Source organism: Neolamprologus multifasciatus, chromosome 1, assembly GCF_963576455.1.
Source record: "Neolamprologus multifasciatus chromosome 1, fNeoMul1.2, whole genome shotgun sequence".
In the NCBI taxonomy this organism is placed as follows: Eukaryota; Metazoa; Chordata; class Actinopteri; order Cichliformes; family Cichlidae; genus Neolamprologus; species Neolamprologus multifasciatus.
In genome coordinates, this window is record NC_140439.1 from 5088647 (window position 1) to 5114378 (window position 25732).

General features: G+C 39.7%; 1 protein-coding gene and 1 long non-coding RNA gene across 10 annotated transcripts; one reads left to right on the forward strand and one right to left on the reverse strand.

Moving 5' to 3' along the window:
• The first annotated feature begins 4082 nt into the window (after positions 1-4082).
• Positions 4083-14566, forward strand: LOC146525178 (uncharacterized). Of its 4 annotated transcripts, none has more exons than XR_014874992.1 (8): positions 4083-4222; positions 4524-4584; positions 4785-4847; positions 6983-7099; positions 7240-7329; positions 9612-9845; positions 9921-10003; positions 10095-14566. It is a non-coding gene; the product is annotated as an uncharacterized LOC146525178 (long non-coding RNA). The 4 variants fall into 4 exon arrangements; XR_014874988.1 differs by having other exon boundaries at positions 6983-7080; XR_014874991.1 differs by having other exon boundaries at positions 6983-7080; positions 9682-9845.
• On the reverse strand, positions 9535-16857 carry LOC146525179 (uncharacterized). 6 transcript variants are annotated; one of them, XM_085165385.1, is made up of 5 exons: positions 16696-16857; positions 16318-16380; positions 16056-16111; positions 12480-12524; positions 9535-12387 (listed from the first exon to the last, which is right to left on the reverse strand). In XM_085165385.1, exons 2-5 carry the CDS (start codon positions 16362-16364, stop codon positions 11297-11299), a joined length of 1239 nt encoding a protein of 412 aa, XP_085021511.1. In that variant the 5' UTR covers positions 16365-16380; positions 16696-16857; the 3' UTR covers positions 9535-11296. The 6 variants fall into 6 exon arrangements, with proteins under 6 accessions (XP_085021511.1, XP_085021530.1, XP_085021501.1 ...); XM_085165404.1 differs by having other exon boundaries at positions 16056-16118; XM_085165375.1 differs by having other exon boundaries at positions 16585-16857.
• Positions 16858-25732: the final 8875 nt, after the last annotated feature.

The window sequence follows — 25732 nt, forward strand, 5'->3', positions numbered from 1 at the left end:
ACTGGCTTATAATTGCTGCATGGTTAGACTGTGGGTGGTTAGACATCTGGGGCTAATTTTGGCAGATAACATTAGCTATCGTTACACTTTTAACATCCTGACTTCTGCTGACTGCTGACAAGATCTCAAGCACGTTACCACTTATCTGGACTGTTACTGCTTTATCTTTGGACTACCCTACATGTCACGGCCGGGATGGGTGTGTTTGAGGAGCGGACCCAAAACTGACTGTTTAACTCCTCTCTGGAGGGGAGAGGGAGGGGAAACAGGAGGACAAAGGAGGGGGGAACAGCTAAGCTGTAGTGCCTCTTCACTTCACTGTGCAATTACCTTTTGTGCAATACTTTTGTTCATAGTCAACGGTGCAATAGACCTCAATACTTTAAATGTGCAATTCACTTGTATTTTTATTTCGTATATACTTATATAAATATACTTCATATATTTTATTTATATATGTGTATATATATAATATTCTGCTCACGTTCTGTAACTTCTGTCGGTGCTGTGCTTTTGGAAACCGAATTTCCCAGAGGAACCTACGCGAGGGATTAATAAAGTTTTAGCTTATCTTATCTTATCTCTTAAAAGCAGACATGGGAGAGTAAACTCAGTATAACAAAAAGGCGAGCCATTTATTTGGCTGAAAAAACATGAACATAAAACAAGGCAAAGCGAGCTGGGGAAAAAACCAAAACTAAAACCTAAACATAGATAAACTAGGATTATCTATGAGAACTGTGACAGGAGAGCATGAACATGAATCTGAAAAGGTGTATGCGGAGCTATGATGTAAAAAAACACAATTTGAAACCTGAAGTGACGTGATACAAGACAAACGGACGACCCAACACTGAACAGAGGAAGACGGAGGACTCAAATACACAGAAGGGTAATAAGGGAAGTAGAAACACCTGGGGAAACACAGCTGACACGAATTCAATTCAATTCAATTCAATTCAATTTTATTTATATAGCGCCAAATCACAACAAATGTCGCCTCAAGGCGCTTCATAGATACAGAGAAAAGCCCAACAATCATATGACCCCCTATGAGCAAGCACTTTGGCGACAGTGGGAAGGAAAAACTGGTGAACCTGGTGCCTAAACTAAACACACTGAACATGGAACAACAGACTCTTCACAATAAAACAGTAACAAGAAATGGACATAGACAAGACAACAGGGGCTTGAGAAATAGAACATGGAACACGAAGACGTGAAATACATGGGGAGGAAATGGATAAATGGAACGAGGGCATTGACATAACTGACAGTAAAAAATAGAGGACAAGACAGACGACAGAGAGAACAGAAAAGACGCATAACCAAGGAGACATAGATGAAACATAACCTAGAAAAGGGGGGCCCAGATAGCAAGGAAACATTGAAACAATGTTAAGTCAATATCAGGCGATGTCATTGAATCAACGTTGAAGTGTGACGTTGACCTAACGCCACACTTGCACCCTTTTTTAATGTTGAAATAACGTCAGGTTTTGATGTTGAATCAATGTTGAAACCTGACATTGATTCGACGTTATATTTTCTAATACTGTTGACACTGAAACAATGTCAGATTCTGATATTGAAACACTGTTGAGCTATGGTGTTGATTTTCCACCTCTTTCGCACAGTTGCTTTTTATTAAAACAGTTAAATCATGACTGGAAATCTACCTCTTTATAGGTATTTTAACCAATACTAAACTACTGCATGTTTCCATCAATACTTAAACCACCTAAACACATAATTGTACTTATTCCTCAAATTGGACACCCTTTATAAAAAAAAAACAAATGTCTCACAATGTATCATGTCAATATTAATATCATAAAATAAGAAAGCATTGCATGTGATGTAACAGAGAAAAAAAATAAACAAAAAAAGGTCAATAGGCATGTTTCGTTTGCTAAATACTTTATTAAAAGACAGTTTCCTATTTACATTTATATGTTTCACAGAAGTTTGTAATTTTTACTCCGGGATGGGGATGCATGATGTGCGTCCTGCGCCACCCAAACAATCTGGGGCGTATCGAAGCCATTTCTGCACTGCTTGTGCAAAGACAAACTCGGACATAGAGTTTGCCCCTAACTGCTGCGTCAGGCCATCTAGGACAAAAATACACACACACACACACAAACAAAAAAAGTGAATTAGAGCACATGAATAAGCTCTTGTTAACTGTCTTCAACGGGGAGAAAGTATGTAAACTCCTAGGCTGATAAACATGAAAGTCACCAGGCGTAAATCTGCAAACAGCCGCATTTGATTCCCAAAGAGCTATGAGCGGAAAAAGTAATGTCCGGGCTCCTCTCTGTTTATGTCTGTTAGTATCTGAGTATAGCAATCTACTTCTAATACTACTCTACAATGCTTAACTGTGTGTAAGTATAAAAGTATAAAACACAGACATGTGATGCTAATTATGAGACATTAGCTTTAAAGATAAAATTCCAAAAACAACGGAACACATTTGCAAATAGGTAATGTCTTGCAGATATTTAAAGTTTACACATCTATTTCCTCATCTAAAAATTTTTTAAAGTTCAGTTTGTGTCACAGAAGCAGTAATATTTTTCAAGTACACACAAGTATGCATACTGAGAAACGGCTAAGATCTGGGCTGTGCGCACACACATACACAAATCAAACTACAGTAAAGGTCAGGGGTTCAGCTATTAGGAACATTTCATTACTCAAACCCAGAGATGGGCATTAACGCGTAGCAACGCTGCGTTACTGCGTTACTAAAACCGTGATTTTTTGTGAGAATGTCTCATGACAGTGACGTAAGCGAGTGCCAGTTCGTGACAACAGCTGTGTGCAGATCAACAGTGGATCATATATCGAGTGCAGAGAGAGTATGAGCGTGCAGCGTTTAAAGCGTGGAAGTACTGACCTTACTTTGAGTTTGATTCCATAAAAAGTGACAAAAACATTAGTGTCCGTTGTGCGTGGGAAGAAAACTTCTTTTTACAGCGAAAAAACCCCCTAAACTTCCAAACAAGCACCGAGTAGCTACGACGTAATGGGAAACTCACAGAGAAACTCGCGGATTCTTCCACTGACCGCTGCACACCTGCACCAGGGTAACCCTCCGCCTACCCCACTCCTGCTTTACAGGTGAAAATAGAGCAACAGGACCGCTAGCAGGGGCGATTTTAGCCCATTTTTGGGGGTGCTTCAGCACCCCAAAAATGAATCAAAGCACCCCCAAAGATTTCTTACGTTTTTTTGACAATATTTGCTGTTTGTGGGACACACTACTAAAAATATAAAAAGCATACAGTACGTACTTGAGATGGAACATTTTAACAACAAAAGTATAGGTAACCCCTCTCCCCTCCCAAAATGGTTTGTTCCAGCTCTCCCCTGCTCTGGCGCCCTTTCTGCCAGAGCGACGGTGTCCAGTGTTGCCAATTTAGCGACTTTGTCGCTATATTTGGCGAGTTTTCAGACCCTCTTAGCGACTTTTTCTGGTGTTATTGGAGACTTATTTATGTCAACTTTTTGACGTGAAAGCGCGTATTGCTCTTACTCTCAACAAGCAGCGGTGCTTTGGCACGGTGCAGCGCTCACGGGCGGAGGATAGTCCTCCCTCAGCTGCTATCAGGGCAGAAGATGTTCACACCTATGCGTCCAAACTGCAAATGAATCACGCATGAGTGAAGCCGCTGCTCCCGCACTGACTGTAACGCAGTCAGATCTTATTTTTTTTATGCTGTTTTGTGGATCACAAGGTTTAAAACTACTAATAAAAACACACACACACACACACACACACACAAAGTAACTCTCCCAGAGTGCCAATTTCGGGTCACTTTTGCCGGTCTAAGCCCGGGTAAAGGAGCAGGGTTGGAATTGTGACATTAAAAAACAATAATTGCTAAAAGAAATTTAATTTGTAGTTCTAAATAAACTGTCTCTTCCACGATGTTATTTCTTTCTCCAACAATGTAGGTTACAATTACATTAGCATGGCCAATTATGCAAATTAGGCGATGACATAATTTCTAGCGACTTTTAGGACAACAAATAGCGATTTTCCTTTCTGAGGAGTTGGCAACACTGACGGTGTCTGAGACGCAGCGGAGCGGAGGTGGAAGCGCCTGCCTTAAAACAGGACATATTAGCTGCATTTAACCCTAAGTTACTCTTTATATAGTTAGGTAGGAGTCAGACCATGTTTCTTTTTAGCTGAAAAACATTACACCAGGTAACCTGCTGTGTTGAAAACGTGTTTTCCGGCGATGTTTCTACCCTAAAATCAGCGATACTTGACCGTCTTGTTGCTCCCATTGAAATGTATACAGCCTATTTAAAATCTAAAACTTAACATTATCTGTAGCCTGCTGTTGTTACCACTGTCCTGTTTGAAAAGGAGAGAAGCTGCTTATTTTGTCATATGTGCCGATATTAAACCCAAAGTACTTACTAGCTAACTGACTGGATTCCCATTAACCTTATAACTGCTGTTGTGTGTGTGTGTGTGTGTGTGTGTGTGTGTGTGTGTGCAGAGAGACAGCCAGGTTCATGATGGATATGAGGAAGTTTTTTCAAAAAAGGAGCCACATTCAGGTAAACGTGTAAGATCAAATGATCCGTCAATAAAGGATAATGTTGGATCAGTGTTTCAATATTTATATCCTTTATTAGATGTTCATGTGGTTATTTGCCTTTTGGTTGAAAGTAAACTGAGAGAGGACTTTTTTATTAGTGATCTTAATAGTATTGTTTTTAATCTAATTGAATAAAATCTATTTGTGTATGATTGTCAGTCCAAAGAGGGAGAGAGGAAAGAGGAGAACATGAGGAGAAAGTACAAGTTCAGGAAGAACCAGGTAAGAAAACAGACAGGGAACAGTGACAGGCACAACACAAACTGTTAAACTGGCAAAGAGAAAACTTTTTGAAGCTGAAGAGTGAGGCTGGTGCCATCCCAGATATGTTAACATTGTACAATCTTCTGGATAATCAGATCTTCACCACACTGAAAACTGTTATTCAGGTTGCCCTAACAAACCCAGTTAGCAGCTGTAGCTGTGAGAGGTCTTTTAGTGTCTTGAGTCAGCTCCATACCTGGCTGAGAAGGACCATGGGTCAAAGCAGACTCCAGCACCTGGCTGTGCTGCGAGTCTGCGACATAGGATAAAAGAAAAGAAAAACTCTGCAGAGCCATATTAGTATCTGCACTAAACATCTTTCCATACGTTGTACCAGAGGCCAAGGTGTCTCCATTTTTCTAAATTTTTAATAATATTTTGTACATTTCAAGGACTCTTCTATTTTTGGAGTGTATTTTTATGTATCTGTATTGTATTATACAAACACTTTAAAAGTGAATCTCTGTCCAGAAAATGCACTCAGTTTACTTTTTACTCACTGTGAGCATCATTCATTATTCTCCTCAGTAATTAAGGTTAGGATATGTTTTTTATTCCAATCCATTCTTCAGCATTTAAATAACCTTGATCAGATTTGATGGTTTTGTTACAGACTTTTCAAAAAAGTGTTTTGCTTTTCTTTCACAAATGTGGGATTAAATTGTGTTAAAATGCACAAAACAGTGATGTCATGTTTTGTGACGAGGACCCAGGCACAGACAGACTTGATGAATTTAAGAATCTCATGATTTAATAAAGAAATTTGCAGACTTACACAGAGATGGTAAAATTCTGATGACTGATAATGGAGATGAAGACAACAGACGATGAGGACAGGGAGGAACAGAGGGAACTCGGGACAACTGGAGACATTTAAGGATGCAGGGACTGACAGAGACAGGGAAGACGTCTCATCGTGACGAGTACAGTTTACCTTGCCTGGTTGAGCAGCTCTCTGGGTGCTCAGCACCCCCAAAGCTCTGATCCTAGAATCGCCCCTGCTACCATCCAACCCAACATAATACACAAATGCACGGCAACGCCTTGAAGTCATTCTGTTGTTTCCAAAGAACTGATGAGAAAGATGTTTGACGAGCTTAATCTATGTGTTAGGCAGTAGTTTGTGTAGGAGTCATATGAGTTGTTCCTTTTTTGATTAAGTGGGTTGGTTTAAATGCACTCACTGTATTGGTGCACGGGTGTGGGGCGTGACTCATGGGTGTGTTAGGTGATAAATGTGGTTGCACTCACCTGATGTTGATGAGCAGAAAGGGAGGGTGAGCATGAGGCGAAACCTTCTGTTGAGCGCAGCTTGAATCATTTTGATGCATTTTTGACTGTAACTTGATGGTTTATGTAAACTTATGCACTAAGTTATGCAACAGGCCAATGTTGTAATTTGGCATAGTACATGGTGCAGTTATTTGTGCAGTCTGTGCATTTGTTTAATGGTTTGAGCCCGTGTGCCGATTTGTATAGTGGACAGTTGTATGTGGAATAAAAGTAGCACATAGTACAGATGTGTATCTCATGTGTTTACTGTTGCGCGTCATCTGTGTCCTCGTGTTGAGCCTGCCGCGGCCGCTGGCTGGAGGAGCCGCAATAGTTTGGATATAGAGAATGCTGGTGGCATGAATGAAAGTCTTTGAAGCTTCGTCCAGCGATGAAACTGAAATCATAATAGGGAGGGATTCTTCTATCAGATGCAAAGATGAATTAACAACAGCAAAATTACAATATGTAATATGTATTTGTAAAGAAATATAATAGACAGTTTTGAAAGACATAGATCTGTAAAGATGTCAAGCAGCTTCTAGATGCTTAAAGGAAGCAGTAAGGTCAGTTTCCCTTCTGGGTTTTCAGCATTAATAAAGAAACCTGCAACAAGGTGAGTGATGTTTGAGGTCTAAAAGAAATCAACACAGAGAAATGTTTACAGTGCTTTTCTACCTGAACATTCAAAGCGCTCTATACAGGTCGCCTCATTCACACCTGTTCATAGAAGCCCTTTATCTGTGCTTTCTATCTAACATTCACACACATTCACTCTGATGAATGCATCAGAGAGTGACTTGGGGTTAATGTCTTGCCAGTTAGCACGCAGTCTGGAGCAGCCAGGGATCGACCCAAAAACCATCTGATTAGTAGATGAGCTGCTCCACCTCCTGAGCCACAGCCGCCCCTTTTAGAGGTAAAGAATCAATTAGAAAGTAAGGACAGTAATTTTTTGAGGTGATTTGATTAAAAAAAATAATTTTTGCTTCTAATTACATAATTAAGGTGTAATTACATCGTCCAACAAATTGATACATTGTCATAAACGCATCATTTATCTACTAAAAATACACAGGAGCTGGCGTCATGTTGTGGAAGCTGCCATCTTGCCCCACCATCATCCACTGGCTGATGGGCATCGCTGCTCCGCCTTTTCATGTTTTATGTAAGTGGATTTATACATTACTTTGAATTTAACCTCCTAAGACCCAAACTCTTCCACAGCATGCATTTTTAATTTGTCTTTGATATTTGGGCTGATTGGGTCCAATGAATGTAAAAACAAAGAATTACCAGATTATTTTTTTTACCTTATTTTTGTTTTTATGAAAAATCGACGGCAGGTCCGAGGAGGTTAAAGATGTCAAATAGCTCTTTCACACTACATATGACCGTTTCACATTTGTACATGTATATTTTGGTGATCTCTTTCTCAGTATGTTTTTCTTCTTATGGAAATAAGCTAAGATTAAACCGGTTAATGTTAGGCTCCAGTGTCCTAAAAAAACCACACCTTTCCCCTGATAAACAAATTGATTGGATTCTCACATTGTGTGGGGATTGATTATCAATTACAACTTTGAGCCACTTCAAAGAAAGTTTCACAGCAGCAACAGAAAGTCCAGATGTGGAAACAGAAGGTTTCCACATTAAAATATCGATATTTTAATCATTTTGGGTAAAATTGTAGTTTTTCATAAACAGGAACACAGTGGAAAGAAACGATCATTCGGATTGTCTACATTGGAAAGAACTACTCCCTCTCCCGCCTTTTATAGCCATGTGTGAAATACGGCTGTATAAATGTGTGGCAGCCTCTGGCGTGCGCACTCACAACAATGGCTGAGCGTAACTGGAGTCATGTGTGCACGTGTTTTACATCCACAAACAGCCGAGACGTGGTTTGCGATACATGTGGCAAAAAAGTGAGGTGTTGTGGCAACACCGCTAACCTCGTCAAACACCTCAGAGTAAATCATATCACAGAATATGACGAGCTTATGTTGAGGCGAACTGAAGAGGAGGAGGACAGGTGCTGCTAGGGCGAGACATGTAAATGACCTTTAAATTTGGTAAATATTTTGTTACAGGCCCTTTAAGGGTGAAGCCTGATGGGAAATGTATTTTGGAATGTGTGTAGCGGGACTGCCGTGTGTGGGTGTGTGGAGAGAGAGCGGAGAAGAAGAAAAAGTAACGGTTAGCTACAGAAGAGACGGAAAGGAAATAAATAAAAGGAATATAATAACTCCCTCGACAGCCAGAGTTGTGTCGGCGATGCTCGCTGTGAGTAGACTGTTTCAGCCCACTGTACGCGGTGTTCGTGCCTTGGAGAAGAAATAAAGTTCGGTGAAGCAGTTTCCTACGCCTCCTTCGATCTTTTTGCTAGCGGAGTTGACCTGTATAGTAAGCTGTTGCCGGCTACGAGCCAGTTACGGAACTTTCAAGTAACTGCCAGAGGTTTCCTTACTACGGTTCGGGACCGCGGATCTGGCGCAATTTTTACGTTTGTTTGAAAGGCACTTCGGTTTTATTTTGAAATCCATGCTTTTATTTTGAAACAGGAAACTGGCGCAAAACCATTAAAGGGCTGTTAGTAATGTTTCTTTTAGGATATGGTAAATAGTGTGCCTTAAAGTGAAAAATATGTACGTTTCCTTTGCCAATTAGTACCTGGCTGACAGTGGCACAAGGTTTGTTAATGTTTCCTTTAACGGAATAAGTTACATGCAATCAAAATGTCGTTTAATAGAGTTTATGTTGTTAACCTTGACCTTTATGTGTAGTTGTAAGTTAGTGAGGTGATATAATGAATTGAGTGATGTAAATTTGATGTATATGCTATATGTGAGCAGGAGAAATTTGTTTCCTTTGATGTTATGGTATTAATATTGCTGGTTTTGTTTTGCTCCTAGCTCTTACGGTGTCTTCACTGAATGTTTCAATAAAAACCTTTCCAATAAAACCTCTGTGAAGCATCAGTATAAGAGACCATCATTCAGCCAGGTGATGCTACAAGACAGATGTCTCTCACGGAGTCCTTTAGTGCTGCAGGCAGGCAACATGTTCAAATAGCACAGCTTCAGTTTTTTTATTTCTATATGATGAACTCTGCATTATTAAGTGATAAGAACAAGTAATCTGATGTCCTGTAATCATTATGACGCTATAATTTGAGATACAATAAAAGAGTAAAGTTTTTGTACAAAGTATCGGATCAGTAACGTCGATACCATCCTGAATTTTACTTGGTATCGGATCGGAAAGGAAATCAGTGGTATCGCACATCACTAGTGATCAAACGTCAGGCCAAGCTGGAACTGCTTCCTGTCTTCTGTAACTTCTACAACACTGTCCAATAGAGACACATGAATGAAATGCAGTGTCATTAAAAACACTGATGATCTTTATTTAAAAATGTAATATATTTACATCTGAATAAACTTTTAGGCATTACGCTGACGGATGGATGGATGGATAATGAATGCTTTCTCATCCTTCTTGTCATGCACCATGGAAGTGTCTGAGGGGCTTTTCCACTTGGAATCGGGATACTGTGTCTACACTTCAGAGGTGGAGTTTCCAGCATCTCACCTGGGCCTCATCTGCAAACAATCAGCAGGAGGGCTTCTTAAACCAGCGCTGCCTGCTACTCCTCGCCAGTTTGTTCTGCCATCTCCAGTGGTAACTAGGCTTCACCTCTGCTCCAGTTCTGGCTTGCTGCTTCCCTGTGTTTAACCTTGTTTTCCCTGTGTTTAGGTCTCCTCTGCCAACATGCTCATCCTACCCTCAAACTCCCTTACCCATCCAGCACTATTCATTTAAGATGTGATGGAATCAAAGTAATTATTTTCAATCAAATGCCGCAAAGGAATATTTTCATGTGACACAGCGTAAATCTTTCAACTTCAACTTCTTCTCCCTCTGTTGCAGAATTCCCGTTGGATTGTTCCCATCAGGAGCCAGGTGTTCAGTCTCTCGATAGCTTTTCCTCTGGTTCCTGCTCTCTGCTGACACTCCTAGCTCGAGCCACGTTCTCCATTCGCTCTCTTTAAACAAAGTCTCATAAATAGTTTAACCATGTGCATTGAATCTGCATTTGGGTCTAAGCTTTCTATGGAGGGAAGAAATCATCACAGTGACATCTATTCAATTTTGAATTCAATTTTAATAATAATAATAATAATGATGGATTGCATTTATTATCTATAAATTAATTTTATTATCTATAAATAAAATTGTAAAGTGCTTTTCAGGACCCCTCAAAGCGCTTTACAATTTTATTTATAGAGCGCCAAATGACAGCAACAGTCACCTCAAGGCGCTTTATATTGTAAGGTATACTTACAAAGAAAACCCCAACAATCATATGACCCCCTATGAGCAAGCACTTTGGCGACAGTGGGAAGGAAAAACTCCCTTTTAACAGGAAGAAACCTCCAGCAGAACCAGGCTCAGGGAGGGGCGGCCATCTGCTGCGACCGGTTGGGGAGGGGCAAGGAAAACAGGATAAAGACATGCTGTGGAAGAGAACCAGAGGTTAATAACAAGTACCATTCAGTGCAGAGAGGTCTATTAAACATAGTGGGTGAAGAAGAAGCACCCAGTGCATCATGGGAATCCCCCGGCAGCCTAATGCTGGGCATACACTGTGTGATTTTTGGCCCATTTTGAGCCGATTTTTTTCAGTCGTGCGACCGTTTTGGGCATCGTCCCGAGTTTGGCCTTGATCGTGTGTCGTGCATCGTCTACATGGGGTAACGAGAAGCGATTAACGCCTCACGACCAGCTCCCGATCATCAATCGTTTGCTCATAAGAAAATCAAACCTGTTTGAAATCCTGTCGGTCGTCCTGAGGGTGTCACCGCAGCGTCTCACACTGCGCACGCGCAAACGCAGAAATGAGAGTGAAAAGACGGAGTAGAACGGCGGTGCGGCGTGTGATCTGGACACAAGCCACGGCACAAACTTCTCACCCCTGCGAGTCAATCAGTTTGAGCAGGAGCTGAATAACGCGACTGAAAAAAATCGCAGCACAGTGTATGCCCAGCTTATTGCAGCATGGAGGATTCAGGGTCACCTGAGTAGGCCATCAGCCTACTAAAAGGATACTGAAGAAACCCGTCGAAATACTCTTAGTCTTCATCACTGCTGCTGGTGGACTCATTTGAACACCTCCGAAATTTGCACACAGGCAAACATTCCTCTTCTTCCTCAAAGTCCTCTCGGGAACGCTTCCTCGAGCCTCCAGCTTCATGGTTGTCAAGCTCTTCGTGCGCATCTTCAAAAAGTTCATCACTGCTGCTCTCAGAGTGGTCGTACACAGCTGAGCTGGTCCCCGAATCAGAGTGTGCAAGCCTGGATTTTTTGCTATTACGACCTTCTTCATCAACATCTTCCTCTCTGGACCTTTTCGTGGATCCACCAGGCTGCGGTTCTTCTTCTGTTACCTGCTGATTGATGTCCTCATCGGCAATATTACCAGCATGAGGACAGCCCACGTTATCAGTGTCAGAAGCAGAGAAGAATTCAGAGTCATCATCAGAAAACTCCTCGCTCCATCTGATTCTTTTGTTTGGTTCCACGTCTTCTTCATCCATCTCTCTAGACCTCCTCCTGGAAACACCTGGCTGAGGGTCCTCTTCTGGGATGTACTGGTGAACATCCTCACAGTCTTCAAATGCCTCATCAGAATCCTCATTTTCAATGCCACCAACAACAACAGCATTATGATCCTCATGCTGTTCATTGTTGTCAACATTGGCATTATTGTCCCTCACATTAACATTTTGAATGTTGACATTGTTGTCAACATTGGCATTATTGTCCCTCACATTAACATTTTGAATGTTGACATTGTTGTCAACATTGGCATTATTGTCCCTCACATTAATATTTTGAATGTTGACATTGTTGTCAGCATTGGCATTATTGTCCCTCACATTAATATTTCGAATGTTGACATTGTTGTAATTGTAATCGTAAAGGTAATCGTCATATTGATTCAATACTGAAGCTATTAGCGCATCCAGCCTCCGACCAATATCACGGAGAGCAAGATAAAGATCGACCATGTAGCCCCGGAGTCCACCAATATCTTCGTTAGCTGGTTGGTTAGCTGGTCCATTAACTGGTTCATTAACTGGATCATTAGCTGGTTGGTTAACTGGTTCATTAGCATGTTCCTGATCTCCACTTGAAGACCTTTGTGGGGTAACCTGCCGGCCTGCAAGATCATTTAATCTTTTAATTAGCATTCATAACTATCTGCTGAAAATCTGTTTTTCATCAATTTCAAGACTGAGCACATGTGCTTACCATTACGGTAATTTTGGAATCCATCTCCTATTCCACTCATTTTGACTACAAGGAACACAAAACAACAATGATCAGTAAACCTCAACTCAGAATGTTCAGAGAATTTGCTTTTTTTGTGATGACTTCAGGCTGCGTCCGAACGTACACGGCTATGTTTGAAAACGCACGTTTTCCTTTTTCGTTTAAAAAAAAAAATCCAGTCCACATGTGCAGTTTTGAGAAAATATCTTCTTCCACATGTAAACGCTAAAAACAAACTGAAATGCTGTCAAGAACACGCCAAATCTTAACCGTGTAGAAATGTTGGCCAATCAGAAGTCTAGAAGCCTGGGTGGGAAAACCTCACAAAACCTTACGTACTTCTGAAAAGTTTTTGTCTTTTTCTGGAAAAGCAGCTAATTTTGTGTTACTTTCACGTGCCTTCATCGTTTCAAATGTTAATAACTAAAGACAGCTTTTGGCTGGAACAGACTCACAACTTTGGAATGGACAAAATGCATACAGCAAACATAAATGTCATTTTTTAAATTACATTTATTCCAAACCGACTGTTTTGAATGTAGAAGCCACGTCTGATGCCTCTGTGTTTCTAAATGGAGGCACAGTAACTGTGTGTGTATATGTCAGCGTGTCAAAACTGCAGATACTAAGATTAACAGACACAGTATGTTGTCTACATCCGCCATTGTAGAAATTGATCTCATGTAAACGTGGCCACAGCGTGGCGTCAACAGCGGCGCACACTTTTGACATTGCCTGAGTAAATGTCCGTTTTCCTCGTCCACACCTAAACACAAAGATGTCGTTTTCAAAAATCTCCACCCTGGCAGGAGTTTTTAAAAATCTCACCTTTCAGTGACTCAATCTGCTGTTTAGGTGTGGACGAAAGGCCCAAACGCAGAGACAAAGCTGCGCTTTCAAAAACAGCCGTGTACATGTGGACGCAGCCTCAGTTTCTCAGAAATTCTAATAGTTTGTTTGAGAACAAAAGTCTTCTCTATTTTCCTAAATGAACAAAACAATCTCAGAAATAATCGTGTTAAAAAGAGCTTCTGTTACTCTATGATTAAGAACATTTTCTCATTTATGTATAATTTGTCAAATATTACATCAGCTGACAAATAGTTAAGTCTTCATTTGTTTTCCTGAATAATAGATCCACATCATCCTCTCTATGATGGAAAATATAGTCTAGTCTTGCACAATGTAAAGTACATAAATACTGTCCTGGCAGGCAGGAAAATCAGGCTTTATATATTTAAGTAAATGATCTTAAGTTTAGAAACTGAAATTTGAGCTTACTTTAGTTCTTGGTAAATTACAGAGCAGTTAATCCTCAGGGAAACGTCGAAATGTCACTAAATAGTGGTCTGCTTTCATACGGCTGCAGTGTCTCTTCAGTTTTGTGTTCATATGCTGATGTTTTCATTCAAAACATGCTTAAATGCTGTGATGTCACTTTAGCAGCAAAGACTGTGGAATGTGCAGAGATTCTTTTTACATCAAGTTCTTTGCTCAGAGTTTGATATCTTTTAAATGGAGACAAAAAAACAGACAGAAGTGAATCTAAAAGACTAAAGCGGTCAATGTGTTATTATTTTCATTTATTCTAATAGTTCCTGTAAAGTTCTACTCTAAGAGATTCATCTGGGCCTTCATGCAGGATTAAAGCTCAATAACACACAAAATATAAAACATTTCTTTATGGTTGTTAGGCAAAGTTATCAAACATATATCCACTAATATGGTCTCATTCTTGCTCTGCTCCCTCATTTTTCCCTGGAGGCATCGCTATGGCAACAAAACAGCATGTTCCAAACAACCGAGCTGTTTCCAGAGCGTAATATTTAACATGTCTTTGTTATCAACTTTATTTGTACAAATCTGTGATGTTGATGTGCACAACGTGGGCTTTAGACCTCGGAGGGTTAATCAACAAATAAATTTCTGTTCATGACGGTGCAGATTTCTGACAGTTTGTGTACTTTAAGCATTTAACAATTTGATTGTTTTCTAATAAAAACTGTGTGAAACTCAAGTTAGACCTGTGTTTGTAAATGAAATAAATTATAAGATTCTTAAATTCATCAAGTCTGTCTGTGCCTGGGTCCTCGTCACAAAACATGACATCACTGTTTTGTGCATTTTAACACAATTTAATCCCACATTTGTGAAAGAAAAGCAAAACACTTTTTTGTAAAGTCTGTAACAAAACCATCAAATCTGATCAAGGTTATTTAAATGCTGAAGAATGGATTGGAATAAAAAACATATCCTAACCTTAATTACTGAGGAGAATAATGAATGATGCTCACAGTGAGTAAAAAGTAAACTGAGGGCATTTTCTGGACAGAGATTCACTTTTAAAGTGTTTGTATAATACAATACAGATACATAAAAATACACTCCAAAAATAGAAGAGTCCTTGAAATGTACAAAATATTATTAAAAAATTAGAAAAATGGAGACACCTTGGCCTCTGGTACAACGTATGAAAAGATGTTTAGTGCAGATACTAATATGGCTCTGCAGAGTTTTTCTTTTCTTTTATCCTATGTCGCAGACTCGCAGCACAGCCAGGTGCTGGAGTCTGCTTTGACCCATGGTCCTTCTCAGCCAGGTATGGAGCTGACTCAAGACACTATGGCTACGTTCACACTGCAGGCGAAAGCGCATCAAATCCAATTTTTTTGACCCTATGCGACCCATCTATCCGATCATGGTGTGACAGTGTGAACGGCACAAATCTGATATTTTCAAATCTGATCTGGGTCACTTTTGTATGTGGTGCTGAATCCGATACATATCTGATGTTTTAGAAAGCTGCTGTTTGATGGTCATGTCGTATTAAATCCGTCTTTTACATCACCGACACAAGACAGACGCTAATTATCAGCGCCCGATAAGACATCGCGAACGCTTCCTGTCGATCCGGTGAAACTGTTGGGAAGACAACGTTGGAGAAACGTGAACATTTTATTTGTACTGTATAATCTGCAGATTCTGACAGAAATCTGCAACTATCCTTTGAAGCAGCGCTCCTCTAAAACAGCAATAAGGATCATTATTAGGTTATTTACATTATTATGGAAATAACAAAATAACTTGAAGCAAAAATTGGGAAACGTGAAGTCTGAAGTCTTTATATTAAGACCATCAGTCAAACAATACTGTTGGTCTGGGTCTGAACAGAGCGCGTTGTGTGTGACGTCTTCTTTTGCGCATGCGGCCGCTTTGAGCGTTCACACTAGAGCGCGTTTGCTGTTGCAATCTTATTTGTAGTGTGAACGAGCAGACAAAAAAATCGGATTTGATCAAAAAATCGGAATTGAGCATCAAGACCTGCAGAGTGAACGTAGGCCTAAAAGACCTCTCACAGCTACAGCTGCTAACTGGGTTTGTTAGGGCAACCTGAATAAGTTTTCAGTGTGGTGAAGATCTGATTATCCAGAAGATTGTACAATGTTAACATATCTGGGATGGCACCAGCCTCACTCTTGAGCTTCAAAAAGTTTTCTCTTTGTCAGTTTAACAGTTTGTGTTGTGCCTGTCACTGTTCCCTGTCTGTTTTCTTACCTGGTTCTTCCTGAACTTGTACTTTCTCCTCATGTTCTCCTCTTTCCTCTCTCCCTCTTTGGACTGACAATCATACACAAATAGATTTTATTCAATTAGATTAAAAACAATACTATTAAGATCACTAATAAAAAAGTCCTCTCTCAGTTTACTTTCAACCAAAAGGCAAATAACCACATGAACATCTAATAAAGGATATAAATATTGAAACACTGATCAACATTATCCTTTATTGATGGATCATTTGATCTTACACTTTTACCTGAATGTGGCTCCTTTTTTTTGAAAAAACTTCCTCATATCCATCATGAACCTGGCTGTCTCTCTGCACACACACACACACACACACACACACACAACAGCAGTTATAAGGTTAATGGGAATCCAGTCAGTTAGCTAGTAAGTACTTTGGGTTTAATATCGGCACATATGACAAAATAAGCAGCTTCTCTCCTTTTCAAACAGGACAGTGGTAACAACAGCAGGCTACAGATAATGTTAAGTTTTAGATTTTAAATAGGCTGTATACATTTCAATGGGAGCAACAAGACGGTCAAGTATCGCTGATTTTACTACAGAGCAGGACGGATTGTAGGGTAGAAACATCGCCGGAAAACACGTTTTCAACACAGCAGGTTACCTGGTGTAATGTTTTTCAGCTAAAAAGAAACATGGCCTGACTTCTACCCAACTATATAAAGAGTAACTTAGGGTTAAATGCAGCTAATATGTCCTGTTTTAAGGCAGGCGCTTCCACCTCCGCTCCGCTGCGTCTCAGACACCATTGCTCTGGCAGAAAGGGCGCCAGAGCAGGGGAGAGGCGAGCTGGAACAAACCATTTTGGGAGGGGAGAGGGGTTATCTATACTTTTGTTGTTAAAATGTTCCATCTCAAGTACGTACTGTATGCTTTTTATATTTTTAGTAGTGTGTCCCACAAACAGCAAATATTGTCAAAAAAAGTAAGAAATCTTTGGGGGTGCTTTGATTCATTTTTGAGGTGCTGAAGCAAACCCTACAACCCGTCCTACTCTGTAGTAGAATCAGCGACATTTGACCGTCCTGTTGCTCCCGTTGAATTTTATATAGCATATTTAAAATGTAAAACTTAAAATTGTCCGTAGCCTGCGGACAAATGTACATCTTTTATTAGATGAACACGTGGTTTGGTTATTTGCCTTGTGGTGAAAACACACTGAGAGAGGACTTTTTATTAGTGATCTTAACAGTACTTTTTTTTTCATATTAATGTCATTTGTTCATCTAATTGAATACAATCTATTTGTGTATGATTGTCAGTCCAAAGAGGGAGAGAGGAAAGAGGAGAACATGAGGAGAAAGTACAAGTTCAGGAAGAGCCAGGTAAGAAAACAGACGTCTGTTTTCAACTCTCTCAAGCAATTAAATGGTTTCTGTTGTGCCTGTCACTGTTCCCTGTACAGGAAACAGTGAAACAGAGAGAGTTGACTACCAAAAAGTGATAGACAGATGTGCCAGTCAAGGTGAGGCGACGTAGGTTAAAATAAAATAAAAAATCTACAGAGCCATAGTAGTATCTGCAGTAAAGATCTTTTCATACATTGTACCGTAGGCAAAGTTGCAAAACAGTGATGTCATGTATCCTGACGAGGACCCAGGCACAGAGAGACGTGATGAATTTAAGAATCTTATGATTTAATAAAGAAATTTGCAGACTTACACAGAGATGGGGCGAGGACAACAGACGATGAGGACAGGGAGGAACAGGGGTTTAAATGCACCGAGGAGACAGACAGAGGACAACTGGAGACATGTAGGGATGCAGGGACTGCAGAGACAGGGAAGACGTCTCATCGTGATGAGTAAAGTTGATCTTGCCTGGTTGAGCAGCTCTCTGGGTGCTCAGCACCCCCAAAGCTCTGATCCTAGAATCGCCCTCTGATCCTAGAATCGCCCCTGAAAATAAATAAAGTCTTTGACTTTATTTATTTTCTGCTGTGTTTTACTTGCATCTGTTTGAAAGACTGAGTGTAAACACACACAAAAAAAGTTATGTGCTGGAATGTGCAGAAAATAGGTTTAAATGTTAAACTAATTTCTTCCAGTCAGAGAATGTTGCAGATAATTAAAATTTTGCTTGATGCATAAAGTTAAAAGATTAAAACTAATAAAACAAGTTTTAAAAAGAGACTTTTCCATTTGATTACATTTTGTATGATGATTATGCAGAAAAAGTAGAATTGGGCTGAAAGATCTATCACTTTATCACCTATTCAGGTTGTAAATCGTGTTTTTAAAAAGCAACTAAGTAATTAATTACTTTTGAAAATAAGTAATCAGTAAAGTAATGGGATTACTTTTTGGGGAAGTAATCAGTTACTGATTACTTTTTTCAAGTAACTTGACCAACACTGCTCAAACCGCATTTTGTATTCATCACATTAAACAGACTTTGATTATATTTTAGATCAGGAGTTTTATTCATATAGCACCAAATCACAACAGCAATTGCCTCAAGGTGCTAAGTGCAGCATGTTGAAGTTAGCTGTTTGGGGGGGTTTGGGCATCTCCAAATAAGCAAATAGGAAATGATAAATGGGTATTCTAAATATTATATTACTTTGTATTTTGTAGATATTTAAAATACATGGCGAGAGGTTTGCAATCTCAGCATGCTTTTTATTGCTCCTGTTTTTGCACATATGTTTCCACACTTTGGAGAAGTACTCAAAACACCAAACAGGCTTTTGCAATCGTGTTAAGCAGGCAGAGGTTGTGCAGTGATCACTGCTGTAGCACAAACAGAAGGACATGGTAATTCTAATATTGTGTCTGTTGCTGTTCATTAAATTTGTGTTATAGGAAGTCAATCTGGTTGAAGGAAAAAAACTATTGCCTTCATTGTTTTTTTAGTGGTTGCTATAGCATTAAATGTTATTAAATATTGAGAAACAAAAGTCTTTTAACCATAAAAGCCATTTGCAGACTTTGGTCTGTCACAGAAATTGGGAGAAAACAGTGGAAAGGCCAGCAAGTGTTTTGCTGAATGTCTCTGTCAGTATCCTTTTAATCAGGGCCTCCACAGTCTCGTGCCGTGGGTGGAGGTGTAGTCCATAATGAATATTAGCTTGGCTAACATCGTCCTCTCACCCACCTCCTCGGGGGGTCCAGGGGACAGAGCTGGCCTTCTTCACCCATCTATTGACTCTTTTAATGACCGTGAGGTCTTGTATTTTGAAAACGTCTCTGTTTAGTCATAGAGTCCAACGATTGTCACACACCAACCACCTACAGTGTTTTGGTGTGGCACTCTATGACAAATACTACAGATGAAAATAGGATACCTAATGCTAAAACCAGTCAGCTAACGTACTTAGAAAACGCCTTGTTTAAATCTCTGTGGACTTAGTGAAGGAGATGTATATGCATAGAGTTTAAACTGCATTTTCATAGTGTTTAAACTTCAGCTGGAGTCAAAGAATGCAACCCTGCTGTTATCAGTTAATAGGACCAAACTGAGTGGGGGATTTGGAGTTAGATAGCCTTTGTATTATTTTAGTTACCATCTTTTTTTTAACCCTTGTTTTTTGCTAGCCACTATGAGATTATGTGTCCTTAACTAGGGATATTTATTCATGTACTGCATCACATGGGCCATCTGCCATAACCGATTGGGGTGAGAAGAAGGAAGACAGAAGAAAAAAGAGAGAAGAGAACCAGAGAGTGATAAAAACTAATAACTGAATGGAGCAAGGTCTTTGATCTTGTGTAAACCAGACGCAATGCAATTCTGCCCGCAATTTGGAGAAGTAGATAAACGCAAAACTTGCTTTTGTAACTTTAGCCCTCAGATGTTCAACTACACCGAGGTTGTGAAAATGTGCACTCTATAAAATGATCAAATGAAAACAATAAATTGTTTTTTAGTGATTAAACTTTATTAGTCGCAGGATTAACTACAGTTGGAGTCAAAGCCAGAAATGCAATCCTGCTGTTATCAGTTAGCTATTTGGCTATTACACTTTTTTTTTTGTTTATCCCTCTCTTTTGGGCTAGCAGGTGTAAGTTCATATATCATATCAAATTTATTTGTATAGCACATTTAAAGACCAAAGTACATCCATCCATTCACTTCTGCTTATTAGGAGGCGCTGGAGCCTATCCCAGCTGTCATAGGGTAAGAAGCAGGGTACATCACCAGTTTGTCGCAGGGCTAACACACAGAGACAGCTTCATGCTCACATTCACACCTAAGGGCAATGTGGATTAATCAGCTAACCTACCCCCACAAACTGAATGCCTTTGGACTGTCTTTGAACATGCAAACTCCACACAGAAAGACCTGATGGTGGAATTGAACTCAGGACCTTCTTGCTGTGCAGCAACAGTGCTAACCACTGTGCTGCCAAAGTACATCAAATTGCTTTCCAGTAATACCATGATACAGATAAAATCACAATATCAAAAACATATAAATTACACACTGGCACATCTTGGTATGCGTATGCATGTATATCCTTTTATGATATCCCTTTACAGTGGGGCAAAAACATATTTGGCAGTTTTGATTGTGCAAGTTGTCCCACTTAAAAAGATGAGAGAGGTCTTTAATTTTCAGCATAGGTATACTTCAACTGGGAGAGACGATGTAAAAAAGAAATCCAGGATATCACGTTGCATGATTTTTAAACAATCCCAAGCATTTTGGATAAGCTAAACTTTCATTGAAGAAGCCTGACGGGAGTCAGCACTCCCAGTGCTCAAGCTTTCTGCTTCTACATTTAGTTAAAACTGAGGTTATTGTAGTCAGCCCTGAAAATCTTACAAATCTGGTGTCTAAGCAGATTCTTACTCTGGATGTCATTACTTTGGCCTCCAGTAACACTGTGAGGAACTTTTGAGTCATTTTTGACCAGGACATGTCCTTTAATGCACAAACTAAACAACTATGTAGGACTGCTTTCTTCCATTTGCTCAGTATCTTTTTTTTTTTTTGCCTGTCCCGTTTGGCTCTTTTGCATCAGAATTATTGTCTAAAGGTGAAGAAAGATGCCCAACAGATTTACTTTACCAAATGGACCATCCCAGCCTTACCGTAATGGTCCATTTGATTCACCTTTTATTGTTTATTTTATTTTATTTTCACTACGGGATAGATTTGACTGGGGAAAAGAAGGGGGAGAAAGAAAGAGGGAAAGAAAAACAGCGGGGAAGAGGGACGGAGATAAAGGGCAAAAAAACCAAAAACCAACAAAATAAGCAGAAAAAATATACATCTATCAATCACCTGTTGAGAAAGAAAAAAAAAGAACAACATAGTAAACAACATCACGATGATCTATGTGAATATAACAGTAAATACTAAATATTAAACATTATTGTGCAGCACGTAAGATCGACAGCACACAGTGTGCTCTGAGGTAGGAGCCAAAAAGGGTGTAGTTTGTGTGTGTGAGCACCCGTGTGTACACCTGTGAGCGTGGACGCGCTTGTTTTTAAAGGTTCCTTCATGTAATGATCTGCTAGAGGGTGTGTGGGGGGGGGGGGGGGGGGGCACAGCCCCGTCCTCCAGGGCATGAAGCAGGTATGGAGGAGATCAAGACTCCAGACATCCAGAGGCCCCCAGAACACAAGAGACCAAGGAAGACCAACAGAGGGGCAGCTGAGCCACTGTCCCAGAAAGAGCTGAGTATCTCTAAAATTAGAAATATCCTGTCTCAGAGTGACGCTGAAAAACTAGTTCATGCATTTATTACTTCCAGGCTGGACGACTGTAATTCATTATTATCAGGATGTCCAAAAAACTCACTGAAAAGCCTTCAGTTAATCCAAAATGCTGCAGCAAGAGTCCTGACAGGGACTAGAAAGAGAGAGCATATTTCTCCTGCTGGCTTCCCTTCATTGGCTGTATATTCATTTTTGTTCATTCACCTCTCTGCATTTAATTATTAGTTATTACTAATTTTTGTCTCTCTTTTACAACATCTTTGTCCTTTCTTCATCCGCTCACCCCTAACCGCTCATGGCAGACGACCCCCTCCCTGAGCCTGGTTCTGCCGGAGGTTTCTTCCTGTTCTTTGTCCACTGTCGCCAAAGCGCTTGTTCATAGGGGCCATATGATTGCTGGGATTCTCATTGTTTTATTGTATTACTGTAGGGTCTTTACCTTACAACAGCAGCCCCCACCCCCCGGGCCATGTATTGGTCCGTGAGTCGTTTGGTACCGGGCCGCGAGAGTTGAGACTCGGGTGTGAAATTCATGGTTTTCAGGGTTTTTATCAGTTTTTAGTGTTATTTTTTTTTCGTGTTTATTGTTAACTCTGTTTCCCTGAATCTTTTCCTGTGTGTTAGGAATACATCTTCTTTTTCTTGTGGTACCGGTACTGGTTATATTTTGTTGTATTTAACCGCAACACCTTAAAATATGTGACTTGTGAAAATATTGTCGGACATAAACCGGTCCACGGGGCAAAAAAGGTTGGAGACGCTGCATTACAATATAAAGTGCCTGGAGGCAACTTTTTTGGCGCTGATTTGGCGCTGTGTAAATGAAACTGAATTGAATAGTATCAGACAAAATCTGATGGTACTTTTTTTTACATTAATTGATCCATCAGACCTGGTGCCGCTGATTTTCAGTTCAGTTCTTGTGTAACGTGGTATACCTCAGCCTTTTTCCCTGTTTGTATTCCTTAAGTATGGCTTCTTGATAGCCACCCTTCCACTGAGACCATTTCTGATGAGGCTTCAGTGAATAGTCGATGGATCAGCTGACGGGCCATCTCTCAGGTCTTTCTAAAGGACATGACTTTGAGATACTGTTCATCTGCTGTAGATAGTTTACAGCAGGTGAACAGTATCTGCTGTAAACTGTAGCACATATATCCTGCACTTGTTCAGTTTCCTCTGATTTTTTAAGAACACACTGCACACTGAGATGTGCAGGTTTTCAGCTAAAAGCTCTTTGTTGGAGCAAAAATACAACTTTATGCTGTCAAACTGTTATTTTTGGCATTTTTAATAGATTCAACAGAAGGAATCCCTTGGACTGAAATTAAATGCAGCAGAAAATGTTGCAGAAAACAAGATAATCTGGGATATCATTGGCTAATGACAGGTGATTAACAAGATTTTAGCAAATGAGTGTGCAGTTACAGCCAGACTCAAAGCACCAAAGCTGCAACGCCACAAATGCTAATCTAAAGGTTTAAAAATGGGATTTCACAAACCCAGTTATGCGTCTTAGTTTTTAATTTATATTAAATATGTTATAAAAAATATAAAAACATCAGTTATTTTTAAACTGTATTTTTTAATCGGCTGTAAAAAATGAATGTATTTAATTTTGCAGTACTGCGTGAAATGCTTATGTGTAAAAGTGGCTAACTTGGGATTTTTATAACATTCAAAAAAGTACAGCAATGATGCAGACGTTAAGGAAAAATAAAATTAGTGTTTGTTACAGTAAATGTTAAAACAGATTTAATGGGACACGGAGTCAAATATTGATTTTAACTGGTTGCCGTTTTCCAAACAGAGAGTAAAATACTGCATGTGGTGACTTTTACTAACGCAACATTTTTCTAGTTTTGTGTGCTCATGAACTGTGAAATATTCATGTTAACAAATCCTGATTCGCCCCTTTTAGCACTTAAATTCACCCCTCCACAGACAGCAGTAATGGAAACAGCCAGGTGTTTTACTTTACCAACATACAACGATACAAATCTAAGACAGTGCTGAACATCCTCAGCACAAAATGTCTGTGAAAGTTCTCAGTCATCCAGGTCATCGTAGTCAAAGGAGCTTGCAAAGAAAAGCGTCTGGACTTCTTTAAGTTACTTGAAGACGTTTCACCTTCATCCGAGAAGCTTCTTCAGTTCTAAGGTCAAATTGTGGGGAGTCCCACACCCATTTTCACACCTTGGCTCAGGCGATTAGAGGATCATCAGGGGTCCTTTTGTCCTTCTGTGGGGGGAAACTCCCACTAGGTTTAAATCTGGGACTCTCCACCATTTGACCTTAGAACTGAAGAAGCTTCTCGGATGAAGGTGAAACGTCTTCAAATAACTTAAAGAAGTCCAGACGCTTTTCTTTGCAAGCTCCTTAGACTCAGCACAAAATGACTCTTAGTTCTTTAGTTGTACCAGCAACTGAAGAAATGGGTTGAAAGAGGAAGAACTAGTTCGAACAACAATGTTGGACAATTGCAGAAAAAATGTTACATTTCTTTGGATGTATTAATAAAGCAATTTATCTTTGGTAAACTTTGTTATCTAAGTAAAGGAATATAATCGAAACAACATTGATATTCATCATGTTTTCTGTTTAATAATTCATTTAACAAGACTGACACTGACACAAAGTAAATAATAGTTGATATAACAAGAAAATTAGTTTTCGCTTTGATGTATTTTTCACTGATTCTCAGTAAATTAACACAAATCTTGACAGATTTTCTAAAACCAAATATTTGGACTCAATGAAAGGTTAATAAATTAAAGCTACATAACCAAATGAAATTTAACTGGTGAGCGTGCCATGTTAATGCCATGTTCATTGAACTTAATCGAGACACGTGCAGCAAACTTAAAATTTAGATGGAAATATGGTGGCAAGATAAAATTAAATTAATTCAAAGGATCTTTTTTTTTGAGTGTACTGCATCGTAGTGCATGCAATGGCTGTTTTCTCACATTCACTGCTCCTGCTTTTACAAAACTATGTGTTAACAGGACACAATGCAATTGTGCCCACAATTTGGAGAAGTATATAAACACAGAATTGGCTTTTGCAAGTTTGGCCCTCAGAAGAATTTCATCAGTGGGCAGTTTTTGTAATTATACCTCAGTACATCACCACTTTGTAGTTTAAATTAAACAACCAAGATGTGACTGAAGCAAAGACTTTCAGCTTTAATTTAAGGGGTTTAACAAAACATTTGCGTTGACTGTTTAGGAATTGCAGTCTCTGACATGACGAGACTCAAAAGCAACAGGAAAAATCTAATTTTTTCATTACTCCAATGAAAATGTCAGTGCCTTTATTGCAGACACCTTCAATTTAGAATAGAATAGAATAGAATAGAATAGAATAGAATAGAATAATCCTTTAATTGTGGAAATTTGGTTGTAACAGCAGCCAGAAAGACAAATATACAAACAAACAGGACACAGAACAGAAACATACACAGTTTTTCTTACATATTTACATCAAGGACAATGGTTACTATAAACAGAGAGTACTGTACAGTTATTAAATTAAATAAAAATAACTACAGGTAAGAGGCAAACCAGGTTGTAGTGCGAATCGGTTAATTAACTTATTGCAGTTACAGCATTGATGTAAACATCTGTGTTTGTTGGGAGCAGTTCTGATTGTACAGTCTGACAGCTGCAGGGAGGAAGGAGCTGCAGAAACGCTCCTTCATGCATGGAGGATGCAGCAGTCTGTCACTGCAGCAGCTCTGCAGCAGCATCTACATGCATGGGCTGGGAGACTCTGTCCATCAGAGATGTTATTTTGGCCAGAGTCCTTCTGTCTCCCACCACCTGCACTGGGTCCAGGGTGCATCCCAGAACAGAGCTGGCCTTCCTGATGAGTTTATCCAGCCTCTTCCTCCCAGCTGCAGATAAACTGCTGCTCCAACATACCACACTGTAAAAAATGACAGATGCCACCACAGAGTCATAGAAGGTC

What these genes read in the sequence shown, in the direction of transcription:
- LOC146525179 (XM_085165375.1), bottom strand. Translation starts at nt 16,661, where the DNA reads ATGTTTCTACCCTACAATCCGTCCTGCTCTGTAGTAAAATCAGCGATA. An exon ending in AAAAAAGGAGCCACATTCAG is followed by an intron (nt 16,112 to 16,317) that starts GTAAAAGTGTAA and finishes GTCAGTCCAAAG; the next exon opens with AGGGAGAGAGGAAAGAGGAG. An exon ending in ATTCCAAAATTACCGTAATG is followed by an intron (nt 12,388 to 12,479) that starts GTAAGCACATGT and finishes ATGATCTTGCAG; the next exon opens with GCCGGCAGGTTACCCCACAA.